General features: G+C 41.9%; 3 protein-coding genes across 4 annotated transcripts; all 3 read right to left on the bottom strand.

Moving 5' to 3' along the window:
* Positions 1-390: 390 nt before the first annotated feature.
* Positions 391-9,015, bottom strand: LOC116365448 (uncharacterized). Of its 2 annotated transcripts, XR_004208103.1 has the most exons (8): positions 7,660-9,001; positions 7,245-7,302; positions 6,853-7,000; positions 6,721-6,757; positions 6,199-6,482; positions 2,401-5,951; positions 2,124-2,211; positions 391-1,860 (listed from the first exon to the last, which is right to left on the bottom strand). XR_004208103.1 is itself a non-coding variant. In XM_031818048.1 (5 exons), the coding sequence occupies exons 1-5, from the start codon at positions 7,846-7,848 to the stop codon at positions 6,111-6,113; spliced, it is 804 nt and encodes a 267-aa protein (XP_031673908.1). In that variant the 5' UTR covers positions 7,849-9,015; the 3' UTR covers positions 5,834-6,110. The 2 variants fall into 2 exon arrangements, 1 of the variants encoding a protein (XP_031673908.1); XM_031818048.1 differs by lacking the exons at positions 391-1,860; positions 2,124-2,211 and having other exon boundaries at positions 5,834-6,482; positions 7,660-9,015.
* Positions 9,016-13,807: 4,792 nt separating this feature from the next.
* LOC116365447 (serine-rich adhesin for platelets-like) lies at positions 13,808-17,327 on the bottom strand. The gene is made up of 3 exons (XM_031818047.1): positions 14,530-17,327; positions 14,253-14,340; positions 13,808-13,989 (listed from the first exon to the last, which is right to left on the bottom strand). Exons 1-3 carry the CDS (start codon positions 17,137-17,139, stop codon positions 13,847-13,849), a joined length of 2,841 nt encoding a protein of 946 aa, XP_031673907.1. The 5' UTR covers positions 17,140-17,327; the 3' UTR covers positions 13,808-13,846.
* On the bottom strand, positions 17,312-18,629 carry LOC116365444 (uncharacterized). The gene is made up of 2 exons (XM_031818044.1): positions 18,328-18,629; positions 17,312-18,080 (listed from the first exon to the last, which is right to left on the bottom strand). Exons 1-2 carry the CDS (start codon positions 18,609-18,611, stop codon positions 17,312-17,314), a joined length of 1,053 nt encoding a protein of 350 aa, XP_031673904.1. The 5' UTR covers positions 18,612-18,629.
* Positions 18,630-20,952: the final 2,323 nt, after the last annotated feature.

A 20,952-nucleotide genomic window follows, 5' to 3' on the forward strand; every position in this document is an offset into this window, starting at 1 on the left:
CCTGTCTTATCAAACAGTGCAACATTTGACTGATGAAATAGCATTCTTCTAAAATTCTTACACTTCTAGATGCAAAATACAAGTCACTATTCCAATACTGACCTGGACACAGGTCAAAACTACTCTGCCGAGCTCAAGTACTCTGTCGAGCTCAAGTTACCAGCTATGTATGGTTTCAACACTTACATTTATTGAGTTATTGAAAAGTATCCTACAAACATTGTTCGAGTGTGAAAGTGATCAGGTTTTCTGAAACAGGTGTGTTTGTATTGAAGAACCCTGAGATTGTGGACAGTAGGACTTGTGTGAACAGGTGTGAACAGCCTGAAGATAAGGATGTTTTCCTTTCTCTGTCTTTCGAAACTCAGGAACAGTTTGAATGTTTTTTAAATTGTAATTTAAACAATGGTATGGATGATTAAGCTGGATCTTTCTCTCTGAATCAGGAGTGCACTTTCATTCTCTCAATTTTTCCAAAAGCCCAATCTGAGCAACCTTTGCTATAAACCCTGTCTTTCCCATTGTTGTTTCAAAAGTGGAAAATGATAAATTTGATAATCAACCATAATGGGCATTTCACAGCCAAGACTTTTTGATCCTTCCCATCAAGGCCATGTTGGCCAGTTTAACCTTCACCCGGTCCCTCTCTTCCGGAGTCCTCTTGGAGGTGCACTCCACAGTAGAGTCGGTCTCAAAGGAGATGGCTGGGACGTGAGTGAGCAGGTGGCCCCCTGCCTTCTCCTGGGCCATGGGCGTGGGAGTCTGCAGGACCAGCCCGTGCGCGGCTTGTTGATGTCGAAGGTAAAAGCTAAGAGGATACACACAAACATTGACCATATAATGTAATGTTGTTACATGTAACTAACTAGCTTGACTTGCCACCGTGTGAAACATGTATGCTACCATATGTTACTAAAAAGAGCTAACAATATTATAAAATGTAATCCAGGAGTTTATGTTTGAATTCTGGTTCTCTCACAACACAAGTCACTCAGAAAAGCATATGTAGGCAGAAGCATGCTACATGTACATTTGGCATTTGAAAAAACTACAGCTGTGCTATGCTACCGAATGCAAAATGTATCTGTATCATAAAAGTGTAGTGCAATATTCCCTTTTTTTGCCACACACACACACACACATACTCTCTCTCACTATGGACAAATGTTTCAGCTTCTTGTCCAGAGAGGTTTGAGCTTTAGAAGTGGATCTGCAGCAAAAGTAGACCTTTACTGCCATCTACAGGTCAAAGGTCAGACTAGCATTCAGTAAAATGTAAACATGGGCGATCCACAGAAAATGGAAATGTGTGTCTTTCTGTTTGAGAAGTTAAACCAATTAATTCCCTTATAACTGAGTGTCCTGCATCATGTATTATTTTATTGGTTGTAAATTAAATACGGTTTATTTTACAGTACATGTATTTTACACTGAATCATTGATATCTGGTTGAATGTTGGTTGTGGGACATATCTGAAGTACTATGTGTGTGTGTTCAATGAATCACACTGTGTGTGGGTGGGGGGGGGGTGCATATTCTATACATTATTCAGGACAACATTACTTTGTTTAGCCTACACCGTGACTATGACTGCATAATAAACTAAACTAAATATACTATGTATTTTCTAATCAAATGTGTTAACAGGGCAACACAAAAGAAGACAAAGGCCATCAATTCAATGCAAATATTACTGTATTAAAGGAAATTGTTGTATTAAGCTTGCTTTGAAAACCGTTTGAATGGCTTGGATAGGCCTATGGAGATGGTGGAAAACATCCTGATTAGAAGGGGACGTTTGCGAGGCTTCTCCTGTTGAGAGGTGGAGGGAAGACCCTCTGGGAGTCCAGGATGTGCCACTATGTTGGGCGACAGAAGAGAGAGAGTTGACATGCACTTTCATTTAGAAATGATGTTATATTGTATTCTTAGTTTCAACTCATTATTACTTTCACAAATAAATGAGAACCAGAATCTTGAGATTTGGAAACTATAAATAATTTTACATAAGAGATTACTACCGATAATATATAATGTACTGTATATAGGGTTTAATATTTTTGCAATAGCAGCTTTGTACACCAATATCTCAAACAGTAAATGTCCTGCTGTATGGACTTACATATGATATCTTCAGCAGTAGTCTGGTCTTTGGATTCAGAATGGCGGGAATTCTTCTTGGAATCCTTCTTGTTTCCCATCATGAATGGCTAAAACAAAAACATGTCAAAACAACTGTCACAGCAGAACAATCTCACGGTAATAACGATCACATCTTACACACCAGCACAACAAGATTTATAAATGGTTTTGGAATTAATGGATGGTTTTACATTTTCTCTAAATAACATTGTTTACTCACATTGACACAATTGTTAACTTAAATAAGTGTGATGTACCTTTAAGTCGAATTTCAGTCTGGCAAGCCTTTGTAGGAAAGACAGCTTCCCTCTGGTAGCCTTCACATCTTCAGCCATGAGAAGAGCTTCTGGCCTGGTGGCTTCGAAAGATGTTCTTGAGGCTGCTCTTGATGCCTCGTTACAACTGTGGAGAAGCTCCTTGCTCAATGACTTCACAAGAATCCTATTGAATGTGGAGTCCTGAGTCGACACGGCCAGTTGGAGTATTTTCTCTGAGCCAAACTCCTTCAACAGATGTTTGTAGACGGTGCTGTATACTTTGTGACTCTTCAGGTTCTTGGGATAAGCTTGGGTCTCAGAGCAGCCTGACCATGCACAGAAGGCAGCTATAACTTTTGGAATCAGGTCTTGTGACGTGCGTGTGACGTCAGTTGGGTACAGATCAGTTTGGGTTTGGATTTTTGACAGAAGTCTCACCACTAACATGCTGATGAGGCCGGTGAAGTCATCATCACCGACTAAGTTGTCAGTGGATGGGGTTGAAAGCGAGGCAACATCCGGGCTGGTTGAATTCTGATCACAAACAATGCTCTGAGGTACACCGAAACAACTGATGGTATCCCTTTCCTCAGCATCTATGTTGGCCTCAAAGCCTCGTGCAGCATTGGAGGTCCCACTTGTTGTCATGCTGATGGCGGAGAAAGATGGCAGAGGGTAGGACTTACCACTCAGTAGACTGCCTATATCAGTTACAGTTCCGGTTGGAGATGACCCTCTGCTTTGTGCATCAGAAACCACAGAGTCCATGACCTGGCTTACCATTACTTTGGTAAACAGGCTGACTGTGTCACTAAATGCTGATGTAGAAAAAGAACATGAAATCCTATCTTCAGATACGCTAGCCGGCACACTAACTCCCTGAGCCAAACTCATTGAAGCTGTAGAGGGCACAAGGCTAGGAAGCAAGAGGCGCTTCACAGACTCCTCTGCAAAAAGCTGAACCAGCTTGTAAGCTGTGGGCTTCCCCACCGTCTTGTCATTCCTCTTCAGCTCAGTAAGGACTGTATCGGATGCACTCTTTCCAGCCGCCACTGTCAGAACCAGAGGGGTCAAGTTGCTCTCAGAAATGATGCGGTTGACTTGGTGAGTAAGATCACGTGAGAGAGCACCAATCCTACCCTGAGATATGAGCTCCTCCAGTCTTGCTATTGCAGCTGTTAGATCAGGGTGGAATGCAACCTCCCCTTCTTCCTCTGGATGTACCTCCTTTATGATGGTATCCACTATTGCAGACATGCTTTCCCTGGCATCACACACCAATGTTTTTGGCTTAGTAGATTTGCCCATGTCGATGACTGAGCATCTCACAATGGGCTGAGTAATACACTCTGGTAAATCAGAAGAGATGGGAGTGCCAGGGAGTGAAAATTCCCACTCTGACTTCTTTGATCTGGCAGATGAGGATGACAACGAGGAGGAAGAACGCTGTGGCGCTTGATAGATCAGTTCCTCACCACATTCACTGCTTACCCTTTCAACATCCTTCAGCATCATTCCAACCACATTCTCTATTTGTGAAAGCGCAGTCACCGTTTGGTCAGATTTTGACAGCTCTTTCTGAATTGAAACCAGAATATGGCTGAGGGTCTTTTTGGCTTGAGCCGTTGTTGCTTTGACTTGATTTTGCCATGTAAAATAATTCCTCATCTTTGTCTTCACATTGTGGTAAATAGTCTTTGCAGTTGTCCAGATCTTCTTCTCAGATACTTCCAAACCAGACTGTGAGCCTTTGGGTGTGGCCTCAGTGTACTCTGAGGTTTTCTCATCACTCTGTTGAAGCATAGAGTCTGCCTGCCATAGAGTAGTAGAAGACTCTGTGGGGTGGGAAAAGGCTCTTCATGTCATTTGTAATTGATCCAACGATTTCAAAAGCAGTTATATCTGTATGCCTTAAGGAAATTGTTGATTTTGCTGGCAACATCTGAGAATCTGTCTGGCTGGAACTGACTTTGCTGGGAGAGCTACTGACTGATTTGATCAGTATTTTTCGCACTTCGTTGGTAGCGTTCATCTGGAACTCCTCACTGGAGAGTTTCTCAATGACTGAGGCTGGAGTATCTCTCAATCCTTCCACCCATGAAGAACCAGACACAGGCATGTCTTCTAGATAAGACATGACACTGTCCAAAAAGCCACAGACTTCAAGGGAGTTGGAAGAGGAACCCTCTGCAACAGATGATGTGCATTCCAAATCTGCCACCTCTGACCTATACATGGTCACAATCTGGGACAAGACCTCTTTGGTGCAGGGCACCATGTTGGAATCACAGAGAGACAGTAATGGTTGAGAGTTCTCACTTTGGCATTTACGGAGAGAACCAAGTCCTGTTGAGTTGACCACTTGCAGTATTGCCTCACTCTTACTGGTTTCAGGTTGCTCTGGTGTTTTCTCTCCTACAGAGCCAGTTGAATCACATCCATCAGATAAAGAAGATGAACTACGTTCTGATATAGGGGATTCACTCCTACATGGGGAAGGCAAGCTCAGGATTGAAACAGGCAGATCACTGGAGTCAGTATGCTCCAGAAGCACAGCACTGGAGTCAGCTTTTTCCATAAGTTCTTCCCCTTGGACTGGAGCTCCACCCATTCTGAGGAACAATGTCTCCAGCTTTGCCTGAAGTCTCTCGCAGAGTCTACGAGCTGCACGGAAGGGTTTCCGCTTTGTCGTACAGTGTCCCACTTGGGTATCTCTCTGGGTGCTTGTTGGCTGATCTAATTCAGCATACTGCACAATGTCCTTGACATCTTCAACAAAGTTATCAATTATTTTTGATGTCTCAGATTCTACTTTGATCTGTATGAGCTCAGTGGCCGCAGAATCAAGGATCCTGTCAGAAGGGCTAGATGCATTCATCAAGCTTGGAGTGGTACTAAACGAATGAGAAGGTTGAACCATACCAGAGATATCGCTCATTAACCTTCTCACAAGAATTTCACTCACAGCCTTTGAGGCTTTGGTCTTGAACTTCACACTAAACAGAGTGCCAAGATTTTGCATCATTGCTTTGCAAGATGTACATATTATGTTCAGCTCCTCTGGAACAGGAGAGTCTTCAACATCCAGGTGCTCCACTACAAGGTCACTGCCAGATGCCAACATTTTAACTTTCACAGCCACTTCTCGAAAAACCTTAGCCAATTCCGGATCTTCTTTTTCCAATTCACCCACCATCTCTGCGATAACAGTCATCACTTCTTCTGTTGCAGGTGGAATGCATGACTCTAATACAGAGGTAGAGCTCTGGTCCTCTGGGGTGGTGTGATCATCAAAACATTTCTGGACCATGTTGACCATTTGTTCAGCGGCCTGGGTACCAGAAGAAATAGGGGAGGACCGCCCTGAAATGGCTCTGCTGATGGTCGCAGAGAGGGCAGAGTTAAGCTGTTCGACCACCACCTTGATAAGACCAACAGTCAGCTCAGGTGGGCAAGAGGACAGGATATTATGATCAGACAGTTGCTCCTGGACACTTTTGATGATTCTGTCCTCTGTCATTCCCAGGTGGACTTTCACTGAGGTCTGGGAACTTTAAAACGAACAAGCAAAGCATGATAATTCCTGTCTTAACTTGGCAAATCGGTCAAGCGTTGTAATTTTAGTATTCTAAATATCTACATGTCCTTTTGATCGCTTTACATGCTCATTAATTTGAATATGCTCAAAGGCTGATACATTACATTTTGTACTACATCAGATAGAGTAAATTGCATTGGCTAACACTGGATAGATGATCTTGGTGAAATCCATACATGAAAACCTTGAGGGGAACATACCTCTTAGAAGAGGGTGTTAGGGACCTGAGATGTTGAGCCCCTGTGCCGCCCTTATACATTTTCTTCGCCAGATATCTAACTTCCTGGATGAGCTCCAGTCTTTCCTGATCAAAGGCAGCAAAGGATCTTGCACTACCACCCCTCTTGGGTGAGTCAGTGTCGTCGTCAGCAAAGTCCTTTACCCCAAGTACGCGGGCCAGGGCTGGCAGCAGGATCTGCAGGGTGGTCTGTGCGATGAAGGTTACAATTGTCTTGCACAATTTGGCAAGCTGTTCCTTCGTCATCTGTTTTGAACAAACAGAACAAAAACAGTCTTTTCAATGGAACTGTGATGTAAAGTATTCTAGAACAGAACAGAATGCATTTGATCAACATTGTTATTCTTGTTTGTGACTGAATTCAAAGTTTGATGAAGTCTGACAGAGAAATGAACATGAATAACAGAATATGACTTGATGGCTAATCTCTGAATTCAACAGATCATTGACACATCAAAGGTCAAAGGCAGGTAGGGAAACTTACAGGGTTTTTTAGTCCTTTGTAGATCACTTGCCACTGCCTAGAACATTTAAAATAAGTGTTTTAGTTAGTGTTTAGTTCCCACTGCACAATATTTCATAAATGTTGAACATTACAGAAACACTTTTAACATACTCATCAGTAAGATTGCGCAGGAATGAGATGAGGATTGGGTAGGAGTATTCCATCTCATCCTTGTTGCCTGGGCCGAATGCAGCCTTAACAGCTTTCTTCTCCAGGAGCTCAATTACAGATCCTCTATCCAGGTGTTTATTCCTGGAGACTAAAGATGTGATTGCCGTAGAGGAAGTAGAAACAAAATTAAAGAGAAATCAGACGTTTTATCTCTTAATACTCTGATTTCATTGTTTTAGGGTTTTAGAATAGGCCTATTTGAATAAAGCTATCTATGTGACCTTTCTTACTGATTACAGTAGACTACAGTTTCATTGAACATGGATAGCACAACCTGCACATCACAGACAGAATAGAGAAACAATGTAGTACTACAGAGGTAAATGTCTGACCTGCATCGTTGTCAGTGCCCAGCTTCCTTGACTTCTTGCCACTCCTCTTCCTTTTTGCCTAGGATAGAACAGAACAGATTCCAGATCTCAAATGATGGCAGACATGTAACACCAGGGCCCGTATACATAAAGTACATCAGATAAGGTGTGGGCTCAACCTTGCCCAAATAATTGTATTCATTATGATCTCAAATGCAAAACTGATCCTAGATAAGCACTCCTACTCTGAGACAATTTATGAATAGGCTATGGGCCAGGTCAAAGCAGCTCTTAAAACACGTTTTGAAAACAGCTACAGTATGTTGTTATCAAAAAAAAATATATATATATATATATATCTATGGTATGGCTGCTATCAGGTACAGAGTGTAACCCAGTAGGCCTATTATGTGCTCTGTCACTCCTGCTATCTTACCTTCCTTCTCTTCTTGGCCTCCTCTTTGGGCGTGGCCACCGGTTCTTCCTCAACAACTTCCTTTCCTTCCCTCTGAGGATCACCATCCTCCCTCTGTGCTACCTGAAGGACAGACATTCCAATAAGTAATAATATGTCAATGTCAGAGTAGATCTGTGCAGAGGACATCATAAATAGAGCTACAGCCATATCAGAGCTAAGCTGGTGACTTTATAAAGAATGGTACATTTGCTTTACAATATGTTATAGCTTTTTACAAGAAATATCCGCTTAGATTGCTTTACCCTATTTTACTTTCCCCCAATATTGTATGAAGTCATTTAGCTTACCTTTTCTTCATCCATTCAAGCTATTTTATATCTCAAAAAGCATGTCCTTGTCTGTGTTGGTTACATTCAACTTGAGTTCAGGTCGAGAGTGAGGACAATATTGCAGGCAGGGACTGTAATTTAGGGCTACATGCTACGTCATGGAACGTTAGACCTTTATGACATCACAAATAGTATTTTTAGGAAGAGCGCGGGAAAGGTTACTTGCCCACTCAGTAGGACTAGCTAATATTGACAGAAATTTCCCCGTCAAACGTTTTCGATTGCCTACCCCTACGCCTTCCATCGAACATGGTCCTGCCTTTGCAATATTGTCTCTCTTGTGGGTTTACTTACGTATGACATGTAGGCTTACTGTGTCGGATCAAGTTGATTGATCTGTCCTAGTCAGCCTTAGGTTGAACCCAAAATCTTCTGGGAAATATTTGTTAATTATATTCATTTCAATATCGTGTTATTCTTTGATTTTGTCCCAATCCAATCCTATTGTTGGCTGCCAATCCCCACCAAATATGTCATTGTAGGACATACTGTAGCGGGAGAAAGTGAGAGCTGCAGCGCGGACGCGTTCGGTGGCTCCTTCAGTACAGAGGCAAGCGCGTATGCCAGTGCCACTAAAGCCCGGGCTTGTGAGGCAGTAGTCTACAACGCTGACAGGCAACACCTTGTCATTTTATTAACTCACTAGAATGACCGTGTCTTCTTCATTCATTTCGATTGCACTTCCTTTCGTGGTGAAATTAGTTTTGATTACTATTAACTTTAATCCACAGAGTTTAAGTGTTTATGTTGCCCACGTCATCATGTGATGCTGTGAGCAAACAATTTATGCCCAGCCTTCCTAGATAGGCCTGAGCTGCATAACACTATGAATCTGGGAAAACATAACACTTAAAAAAAAGTTAGGCCAAAAATAGCGTAGGCCTACTTGTGTACTATTCAAATCCACACTAAAGCCACACCTCTTCACACAGACGTACCCAGATTCTGTTGTTTTAGCTTTAACCTCTGTTAAATTCACTTCCCTGGTTAATCTGTCATCATGTTTAGTGTTCTCCATGGTTAATGTGTCTCTATGTTTAGTGCACTTTAATATAGCCTGTTTACTTATTTGAATGTTTGATTCTATTGCTTTTTATCCTGCAGATTTTGTTGTGGATTTAAATTGACTTTGGGTGTCTTGAAAATCACTTAAAATAGCACTGTTGTTCTAATCGTCAGATCGCAGGTATTCTGATCTTCACTGTCCATGGTGCTGAATCTGGCTGGGTAGATTAGTTTGAATGCTGAAAACTTGTTTGCCTACATTTAAAGGCCCTGTGAAGTCAAAATAATTGTATTTCATATTGTACAACAGCTGATGAAACTAACACTGTAAATGTGTTTTACAAAAATGTGATCGGGGTTGCTTCCTGATAGTTCTGGTTGAAAATACGGAGCATGTTCCTCTGCCCAGGCCTTGCTGACACTTGCCAGATCTTACACTGCCTGGATAGGTATTTTGTGTGTCAGCTAACCATATCATATGTTATAGCAATCTGTCAGTCGATGACACAATGGATGACTTGGCACACAACCATTGCTTGATGCATGCAACACCTGAGCAGGGACACATTCTTTTCACAGCACTTCAATGCAAAGTCATTTTCGTAGAAGGTTTGGAGAGCATTTTCACTAACCCTAACCCTTTTCCTAACCTTAGCCTCAGTTTCCTAACCTGCTACGAAAAATTCACTTCGATATTGAAGTGCCATATGAAAAGAGAGTTTCTCACATCTATACAGCACCTTCTAATCAGCAGGTTCGTAGAAGGTTTGGAGAGCATTTTCACTAACCCTAACCCTTTTCCTAACCTTAACCTCAGTTTCCTAACCTGCTACGAAAAATTCACTTCGATATTGAAGTGCCATATGAAAAGAGAGTTTCTCACATCTATACAGCACCTTCTAATCAGCAGGTTTGCATGGGAGAGAGTTTTGGCTTTCCATGGCGACATCACCATGTGTAAATTGGTTTATAGACCAACGACAAAGAGAGTGCCAATAACAGCTAGTTTTAATTTCCCCTCCACACTGACCACTCCCAGACAGTCCTAGCAAAATTATTGCTTGAGAAAGTTTTCTTTGCAAAAAATACATTTTTGACCATTTTCATTGTAATCTATTACAGTAAGGTACTTAATTGTTACCCAGAAATGATTTGATATTGATATAAAAACGTCTGCTTTGGGCCTTAAAAAGATATGTGCACTACATACTCAGAAATCACATATATTTACATTTTACAATGTATTTTATCAAGAAAGTAAGTTATACATGTCTTTTTTAATCTTACTCTTAGTTGCAAATAATTAATTTGGCTGTGGTTCATTTGATTTTCAGCACAACCCTGTTTGATAACGTATAGTATTATAGTGACTTCTTGTGGTAAAATGTCAAACTCACAACTAAACTCATTAAAATGGAGGTTTTCTTTACCCTGTCTTATCAAACAGTGCAACATTTGACTGATGAAATAGCATTCTTCTAAAATTCTTACACTTCTAGATGCAAAATACAAGTCACTATTCCAATACTGACCTTGACACAGGTCAAAACTACTCTGCCGAGCTCAAGTACTCTGTCGAGCTCAAGTTACCAGCTATGTATGGTTTCAACACTTACATTTATTGAGTTATTGAAAAGTATCCTACAAACATTGTTCGAAAGTGAAAGTGATCAGGTTTTCTGAAACAGGTGTGTTTGTATTGAAGAACCCTGAGATTGTGGACAGTAGGACTTGTGTGAACAGGTGTGAACAGCCTGAAGATAAGGATGTTTTCCTTTCTCTGTGTTTCAAAACTCAGGAACAGTTTGAATGTTTTTTTAATTGTAATTTAAACAATGGTATGGATGATTAAGCTGGATCTTTCTCTCTGAATCAGGAGTGCACTTTCATTCTCTCAATTTTTCCAAAAGCCCAATCTGAGCAACCTTTGCTATAAACCCTGTCTTTCCCATTGTTGTTTCAAAAGTGGAAAATGATCAATTCGATAATCACACATAATGGGCATTTCACAGCCAAGACTTTTTGATCCTTCCCATCAAGGCCATGTTGGCCAGTTTAACCTTCACCCGGTCCCTCTCTTCCGGAGTCCTCTTGGAGGTGCACTCCACAGTAGAGTCGGTCTCAAAGGAGATGGCTGGGACGTGAGTGAGCAGGTGGCCCCCTGCCGTCTCCTGGGCCATGGGCGTGGGAGTCTGCAGGACCAGCCCGTGCGCCGCTTGTTGATGTCGAAGGTAAAAGCTAAGAGGATACACACAAACATTGACCATATAATGTAATGTTGTTACATGTAACTACAGTGCCTTGCGAAAGTATTCGGCCCCCTTGAACTTTGCGACCTTTTGCCACATTTCAGGCTTCAAACATAAAGATATAAAACTGTATTTTTTTGTGAAGAATCAACAACAAGTGGGACACAATCATGAAGTGGAACGACATTTATTGGATATTTCAAACTTTTTTAACAAATCAAAAACAGAAAAATTGGGCGTGCAAAATTATTCAGCCCCCTTAAGTTAATACTTTGTAGCGCCACCTTTTGCTGCGATTACAGCTGTAAGTCGCTTGGGGTATGTCTCTATCAGTTTTGCACATCGAGAGACCGAATTTTTTTCCCATTCCTCCTTGCAAAACAGCTGGAGCTCAGTGAGGTTGGATGGAGAGCATTTGTGAACAGCAGTTTTCAGTTCTTTCCACAGATTCTCGATTGGATTCAGGTCTGGACTTTGACTTGGCCATTCTAACACCTGGATATGTTTATTTTTGAACCATTCCATTGTAGATTTTGCTTTATGTTTTGGATCATTGTCTTGTTGGAAGACAAATCTCCGTCCCAGTCTCAGGTCTTTTGCAGACTCCATCAGGTTTTCTTCCAGAATGGTCCTGTATTTGGCTCCATCCATCTTCCCATCAATTTTAACCATCTTCCCTGTCCCTGCTGAAGAAAAGCAGGCCCAAACCATGATGCTGCCACCACCATGTTTGACAGTGGGGATGGTGTGTTCAGAGTGATGAGCTGTGTTGCTTTTACGCCAAACATAACGTTTTGCATTGTTGCCAAAAAGTTCAATTTTGGTTTCATCTGACCAGAGCACCTTCTTCCACATGTTTGGGGTGTCTCCCAGGTGGCTTGTGGCAAACTTTAAACAACACTTTTTATGGATATCTTTAAGAAATGGCTTTCTTCTTGCCACTCTTCCATAAAGGCCAGATTTGTGCAATATACGACTGATTGTTGTCCTATGGACAGAGTCTCCCACCTCAGCTGTAGATCTCTGCAGTTCATCCAGAGTGATCATGGGCCTCTTGGCTGCATCTCTGATCAGTCTTCTCCTTGTATGAGCTGAAGGTTTAGAGGGACGGCCAGGTCTTGGTAGATTTGCAGTGGTCTGATACTCCTTCCATTTCAATATTATCGCTTGCACAGTGCTCCTTTGGATGTTTAAAGCTTAGGAAATCTTTTTGTATCCAAATCCGGCTTTAAACTTCTTCACAACAGTATCTCGGACCTGCCTGGTGTGTTCCTTACTCTTCATGATGCTCTCTGCGCTTTTAACAGACCTCTGAGACTATCACAGTGCAGGTGCATTTATACGGAGACTTGATTACACACAGGTGGATTGTATTTATCATCATTAGTCATTTAGGTCAACATTTGATCATTCAGAGAATGAACTTCTGGAGAGAGTTTGCGGCACTGAAAGTAAAGGGGCTGAATAATTTTGCACGCCCAATTTTTCAGTTTTTGATTTGTTAAAAAAGTTTGAAATATCCAATAAATATTGTTCCACTTCATGATTGTGTCCCACTTGTTGTTGATTCTTCACAAACAAATACAGTTTTATATCTTTATGTTTGAAGCCTGAAATGTGGCAAAAGGTTGCAAAGTTCAAGGGGGCCGAATACTTTCGCAAGGCACTGTAACTAGCTTGACTTCCCACCGTGTGAAACATGTATGCTACCATATGTTACTAAAAAGAGCTAACAATATTATAAAATGTAATCCAGGAGTTTATGTTTGAATTCTGGTTCTCTCACAACACAAGTCACTCAGAAAAGCATATGTAGGCAGAAGCATGCTACATGTACATTTGGCATTTGAAAAAACTACAGCTGTGCTATGCTACCGAATGCAAAATGTATCTGTATCATAAAAGTGTAGTGCAATATTCCCTTTTTTTGCCACACACACACACACACACACAAACACAGACACACACACACATACTCTCTCTCACTAGGGACAAATGTTTCGGCAACTTGTCCAGAGAGGTTTGAGCTTTAGAAGTGGATCTGCAGCAAAAGTAGACCTTTACTGCCATCTACAGGTCAAAGGTCAGACTAGCATTCAGTAAAATGTAAACATGGGCGATCCACAGAAAATGGAAATGTGTTTCTTTCTGTTTGAGAAGTTAAACCAGTGAATTCCCTTATAACTGAGTGTCCTGCATCATGTATTATTTTATTGGTTGTAATTTAAATACGGTTTATTTTACAGTACATGTATTTTACACTGAATCATTGATATCTGGTTGAATGTTGGTTGTGGGACATATCTGAAGTACTATGTGTGTGTGTTCAATGAATCACACTGTGTGTGTGTGTGTGTGTGTGGGTGGGGGGGGGGTGCATGTTCTATACATTATTCAGGACAACATTACTTTGTTTAGCCTACACCGTGACTATGACTGCATAATAAACTAAACTAAATATACTATGTATTTTCTAATCAAATGTGTTAACAGGGCAACACAAAAGAAGACAAACGCCATCAATTCAATGCAAATATTACTGTATTAAAGGAAATTGTTGTATTAAGCTTGCTTTGAAAACCGTTTGAATGGCTTGGATAGGCCTATGGAGATGGTGGAAAACATCCTGATTAGAAGGGGACGTTTGCGAGGCTTCTCCTGTTGAGAGGTGGAGGGAAGACCCTCTGGGAGTCCAGGATGTGCCACTATGTTGGGCGACAGAAGAGAGAGAGTTGACATGCACTTTCATTTAGAAATGATGTTATATTGTATTCTTAGTTTCAACTCATTATTACTTTCACAAATAAATGAGAACCAGAATCTTGAGATTTGGAAACTATAAATAATTTTACATAAGAGATTACTATCGATAATATATAATGTACTGTATATAGGGTTTAATATTTTTGCAATAGCAGCTTTGTACACCAATATCTCAAACAGTAAATGTCCTGCTGTATGGACTTACATATGATATCTTCAGCAGTAGTCTGGTCTTTGGATTCAGAATGGCGGGAATTCTTCTTGGAATCCTTCTTGTTTCCCATCATGAATGGCTAAAACAAAAACATGTCAAAACAACTGTCACAGCAGAACAATCTCACGGTAATAACGATCACATCTTACACACCAGCACAACAAGATTTATAAATGGTTTTGGAATTAATGGATGGTTTTACATTTTCTCTAAATAACATTGTTTACTCACATTGACACAATTGTTAACTTAAATAAGTGTGATGTACCTTTAAGTCGAATTTCAGTCTGGCAAGCCTTTGTAGGAAAGACAGCTTCCCTCTGGTAGCCTTCACATCTTCAGCCATGAGAAGAGCTTCTGGCCTGGTGGCTTCGAAAGATGTTCTTGAGGCTGCTCTTGATGCCTCGTTACAACTGTGGAGAAGCTCCTTGCTCAATGACTTCACAAGAATCCTATTGAATGTGGAGTCCTGAGTCGACACGGCCAGTTGGAGTATTTTCTCTGAGCCAAACTCCTTCAACAGATGTTTGTAGACGGTGCTGTATACTTTGTGACTCTTCAGGTTCTTGGGATAAGCTTGGGTCTCAGAGCAGCCTGACCATGCACAGAAGGCAGCTATAACTTTTGGAATCAGGTCTTGTGACGTGCGTGTGACGTCAGTTGGGTACAGATCAGTTTGGGTTTGGATTTTTGACAGAAGTCTCACCACTAACATGCTGATGAGGCCGGTGAAGTCATCATCACCGACTAAGTTGTCAGTGGATGGGGTTGAAAGCGAGGCAACATCCGGGCTGGTTGAATTCTGATCACAAACAATGCTCTGAGGTACACCGAAACAACTGATGGTATCCCTTTCCTCAGCATCTATGTTGGCCTCAAAGCCTCGTGCAGCATTGGAGGTCCCACTTGTTGTCATGCTGATGGCGGAGAAAGATGGCAGAGGGTAGGACTTACCACTCAGTAGACTGCCTATATCAGTTACAGTTCCGGTTGGAGATGACCCTCTGCTTTGTGCATCAGAAACCACAGAGTCCATGACCTGGCTTACCATTACTTTGGTAAACAGGCTGACTGTGTCACTAAATGCTGATGTAGAAAAAGAACATGAAATCCTATCTTCAGATACGCTAGCCGGCACACTAACTCCCTGAGCCAAACTCATTGAAGCTGTAGAGGGCACAAGGCTAGGAAGCAAGAGGCGCTTCACAGACTCCTCTGCAAAAAGCTGAACCAGCTTGTAAGCTGTGGGCTTCCCCACCGTCTTGTCATTCCTCTTCAGCTCAGTAAGGACTGTATCGGATGCACTCTTTCCAGCCGCCACTGTCAGAACCAGAGGGGTCAAGTTGCTCTCAGAAATGATGCGGTTGACTTGGTGAGTAAGATCACGTGAGAGAGCACCAATCCTACCCTGAGATATGAGCTCCTCCAGTCTTGCTATTGCAGCTGTTAGATCAGGGTGGAATGCAACCTCCCCTTCTTCCTCTGGATGTACCTCCTTTATGATGGTATCCACTATTGCAGACATGCTTTCCCTGGCATCACACACCAATGTTTTTGGCTTAGTAGATTTGCCCATGTCGATGACTGAGCATCTCACAATGGGCTGAGTAATACACTCTGGTAAATCAGAAGAGATGGGAGTGCCAGGGAGTGAAAATTCCCACTCTGACTTCTTTGATCTGGCAGATGAGGATGACAACGAGGAGGAAGAACGCTGTGGCGCTTGATAGATCAGTTCCTCACCACATTCACTGCTTACCCTTTCAACATCCTTCAGCATCATTCCAACCACATTCTCTATTTGTGAAAGCGCAGTCACCGTTTGGTCAGATTTTGACAGCTCTTTCTGAATTGAAACCAGAATATGGCTGAGGGTCTTTTTGGCTTGAGCCGTTGTTGCTTTGACTTGATTTTGCCATGTAAAATAATTCCTCATCTTTGTCTTCACATTGTGGTAAATAGTCTTTGCAGTTGTCCAGATCTTCTTCTCAGATACTTCCAAACCAGACTGTGAGCCTTTGGGTGTGGCCTCAGTGTACTCTGAGGTTTTCTCATCACTCTGTTGAAGCATAGAGTCTGCCTGCCATAGAGTAGTAGAAGACTCTGTGGGTGGGAAAAGGCTCTTCATGTCATTTGTAATTGATCCAACGATTTCAAAAGCAGTTATATCTGTATGCCTTAAGGAAATTGTTGATTTTGCTGGCAACATCTGAGAATCTGTCTGGCTGGAACTGACTTTGCTGGGAAAGCTACTGACTGATTTGATCAGTATTTTTCGCACTTCGTTGGTAGCGTTCATCTGGAACTCCTCACTGGAGAGTTTCTCAATGACTGAGGCTGGAGTATCTCTCAATCCTTCCAACCATGAAGAACCAGACACAGGCATGTCTTCTAGATAAGACATGACACTGTCCAAAAAGCCACAGACTTCAAGGGAGTTGGAAGAGGAACCCTCTGCAACAGATGATGTGCATTCCAAATCTGCCACCTCTGACCTATACATGGTCACAATCTGGGACAAGACCTCTTTGGTGCAGGGCACCATGTTGGAATCACAGAGAGACAGTAATGGTTGAGAGTTCTCACTTTGGCATTTACGGAGAGAACCAAGTCCTGTTGAGTTGACCACTTGCAGTATTGCCTCACTCTTACTGGTTTCAGGTTGCTCTGGTGTTTTCTCTCCTACAGAGTCAGTTGAATCACATCCATCAGATAAAGAAGATGAACTACGTTCTGATATAGGGGATTCACTCCTACATGGGGAAGGCAAGCTCAGGATTGAAACAGGCAGATCACTGGAGTCAGTATGCTCCAGAAGCACAGCACTGGAGTCAGCTTTTTCCATAAGTTCTTCCCCTTGGACTGGAGCTCCACCCATTCTGAGGAACAATGTCTCCAGCTTTGCCTGAAGTCTCTCGCAGAGTCTACGAGCTGCACGGAAGGGTTTCCGCTTTGTCGTACAGTGTCCCACTTGGGTATCTCTCTGGGTGCTTGTTGGCTGATCTAATTCAGCATACTGCACAATGTCCTTGACATCTTCAACAAAGTTATCAATTATTTTTGATGTCCTCAGATTCTACTTTGATCTGTATGAGCTCAGTGGCCGCAGAATCAAGGATCCTGTCAGATGGGCTAGATGCATTCATCAAGCTTGGAGTGGTACTAAACGAATGAGAAGGTTGAACCATACCAGAGATATCGCTCATTAACATTCTCACAAGAATTTCACTCACAGCCTTTGAGGCTTTGGTCTTGAACTTCACACTAAACAGAGTGCCAAGATTTTGCATCATTGCTTTGCAAGATGTACATATTATGTTCAGCTCCTCTGGAACAGGAGAGTCTTCAACATCCAGGTGCTCCACTACAAGGTCACTGCCAGATGCCAACATTTTAACTTTCACAGCCACTTCTCGAAAAACCTTAGCCAATTCCGGATCTTCTTTTTCCAATTCACCCACCATCTCTGCGATAACAGTCATCACTTCTTCTGTTGCAGGTGGAATGCATGACTCTAATACAGAGGTAGAGCTCTGGTCCTCTGGGGTGGTGTGATCATCAAAACATTTCTGGACCATGTTGACCATTTGTTCAGCGGCCTGGGTACCAGAAGAAATAGGGGAGGACCGCCCTGAAATGGCTCTGCTGATGGTCGCAGAGAGGGCAGAGTTAAGCTGTTCGACCACCACCTTGATAAGACCAACAGTCAGCTCAGGTGGGCAAGAGGACAGGATATTATGATCAGACAGTTGCTCCTGGACACTTTTGATGATTCTGTCCTCTGTCATTCCCAGGTGGACTTTCACTGAGGTCTGGGAACTTTAAAACGAACAAGCAAAGCATGATAATTCCTGTCTTAACTTGGCAAATCGGTCAAGCGTTGTAATTTTAGTATTCTAAATATCTACATGTCCTTTTGATCGCTTTACATGCTCATTAATTTGAATATGCTCAAAGGCTGATACATTACATTTTGCACTACATCAGATAGAGTAAATTGCATTGGCTAACACTGGATAGATGATCTTGGTGAAATCCATACATGAAAACCTTGAGGGGAACATACCTCTTAGAAGAGGGTGTTAGGGACCTGAGATGTTGAGCCCCTGTGCCGCCCTTATACATTTTCTTCGCCAGATATCTAACTTCCTGGATGAGCTCCAGTCTTTCCTTGTCAAAGGCAGCAAAGGATCTTGCACTACCACCCCTCTTGGGTGAGTCAGTGTCGTCGTCAGCAAAGTCCTTTACCCCAAGTACGCGGGCCAGGGCTGGCAGCAGGATCTGCAGGGTGGTCTGTGCGATGAAGGTTACAATTGTCTTGCACAATTTGGCAAGCTGTTCCTTCGTCATCTGTTTTGAACAAACAGAACAAAAACAGTCTTTTCAATGGAACTGTGATGTAAAGTATTCTAGATCGAACAGAATGCATTTGATCAACATTGTTATTCTTGTTAGTGACTGAATTCAAAGTTGATGAAGTCTGACAGAGAAATGAACATGAATAACAGAATATGACTTGATGGCTAATCTCTGAATTCAACAGATCATTGACACATCAAAGGTCAAAGGCAGGTAGGGAAACTTACAGGGTTTTTAGTTAGTCCTTTGTAGATCACTTGCCACTGCCTAGAACATTTTAAATAAGTGTTTTAGTTAGTGTTTAGTTCCCACTGCACAATATTTCATAAATGTTGAACATTACAGAAACACTTTTAACATACTCATCAGTAAGATTGCGCAGGAATGAGATGAGGATTGGGTAGGAGTATTCCATTCATCCTTGTTGCCTGGGCCGAATGCAGCCTTAACAGCTTTCTTCTCCAGGAGCTCAATTACAGATCCTCTATCCAGGTGTTTATTCCTGGAGACTAAAGATGTGATTGCCGTAGAGGAAGTAGAAACAAAATTAAAGAGAAATCAGACGTTTTATCTCTTAATACTCTGATTTCATTGTTTTAGGGTTTTAGAATAGGCCTATTTGAATAAAGCTATCTATGTGACCTTTCTTACTGATTACAGTAGACTACAGTTTCATTGAAAATGGATAGCACAACCTGCACATCACAGACAGAATAGAGAAACAATGTAGTACTACAGAGGTAAATCTCTGACCTGCATCGTTGTCAGTGCCCAGCTTCCTTGACTTCTTGCCACTCCTCTTCCTTTTTGCCTAGGATAGAACAGAACAGATTCCAGATCTCAAATGATGGCAGACATGTAACACCAGGGCCCGTATACATAAAGTACATCAGATAAGGTGTGGGCTCAACCTTGCCCAAATAATTGTATTCATTATGATCTCAAATGCAAAACTGATCCTAGATAAGCACTCCTACTCTGAGACAATTTATGAATAGGCTATGGGCCAGGTCAAAGCAGCTCTTAAAACACGTTTTGAAAACAGCTACTACGTATGTTGTTATCAAAGATATATAGATATCTATGGTATGGCTGCTATCAGGTACAGAGTGTAACCCAGTAGGCCTATTATGTGCTCTGTCACTCCTGCTATCTTACCTTCCTTCCCTTCTTGGCCTCCTCTTTGGGCGTGGCCACCGGTTCTTCCTCAACAACTTCCTTTCCTTCCCTCTGAGGATCACCATCCTCCCTCTGTGCTACCTGAAGGACAGACATTCCAATAAGTAATAATATGTCAATGTCAGAGTAGATCTGTGCAGAGGACATCATAAATAGAGCTACAGCCATATCAGAGCTAAGCTGGTGACTTTATAAAGAATGGTACATTTGCTTTACAATATGTTATAGCTTTTTACAAGAAATATCCGCTTAGATTGCTTTACCCTATTTTACTTTCCCCCAATATTGTATGAAGTCATTTAGCTTACCTTTTCTTCATCCATTCAAGCTATTTTATATCTCAAAAAGCATGTCCTTGTCTGTGTTGGTTACATTCAACTTGAGTTCAGGTCGAGAGTGAGGACAATATTGCAGGCAGGGACTGTAATTTAGGGCTACATGCTACGTCATGGAACGTAGACCTTTATGACATCACAAATAGTATTTTTAGGAAGAGCGGGAAAGGTTACTTGCCCACTCAGCTAGATTAGCTAATATTGACAGAAAATTCCCCGTCAAACGTTTTCGATTGCCTACCCCTACGCCTTCCATCGAACATGGTCCTGCCTTTGCAATATTGTCTCTCTTGTGGGTTTACTTACGTATGACATGTAGGACTTACTGTGTCGGATCAAGTTTATTGATCTGTCCTAGTCAGCCTTAGGTTGAACCCAAAATCTTCTGGGAAATATTTGTTAATTATATTCATTTCAATATCGTTTTATTCTTTGATTTAGTCCCAATCCAATCCTATTGTTGGCTGCCAATCCCCACCAAATATGTCATTGTAGGACATACTGTAGCGGGAGAAAGTGAGAGCTGCAGCGCGGACGCGTTCGGTGGCTCCTTCAGTGCAGAGGCAAGCGCGTATGCAAGTGCCACTAAAGCCCGGGCTTGTGAGGCAGTAGTCTACAACGCTGACAGGCAACACCTTGTCATTTTATTAACTCACTAGAATTACCGTGTCTTCTTCATTCATTTCGATTGCACTTCCATTCGTGGTGAAATTAGTTTTGATTACTATTAACTTTAATCCACAGAGTTTAAGTGTTTATGTTGCCCACGTCATCATGTGATGCTGTGAGCAAACAATTTATGCCCAGCCTTCCTAGAT

Source organism: Oncorhynchus kisutch, unplaced genomic scaffold, assembly GCF_002021735.2.
Source record: "Oncorhynchus kisutch isolate 150728-3 unplaced genomic scaffold, Okis_V2 scaffold1239, whole genome shotgun sequence".
NCBI lineage: Eukaryota > Metazoa > Chordata > Actinopteri > Salmoniformes > Salmonidae > Oncorhynchus > Oncorhynchus kisutch.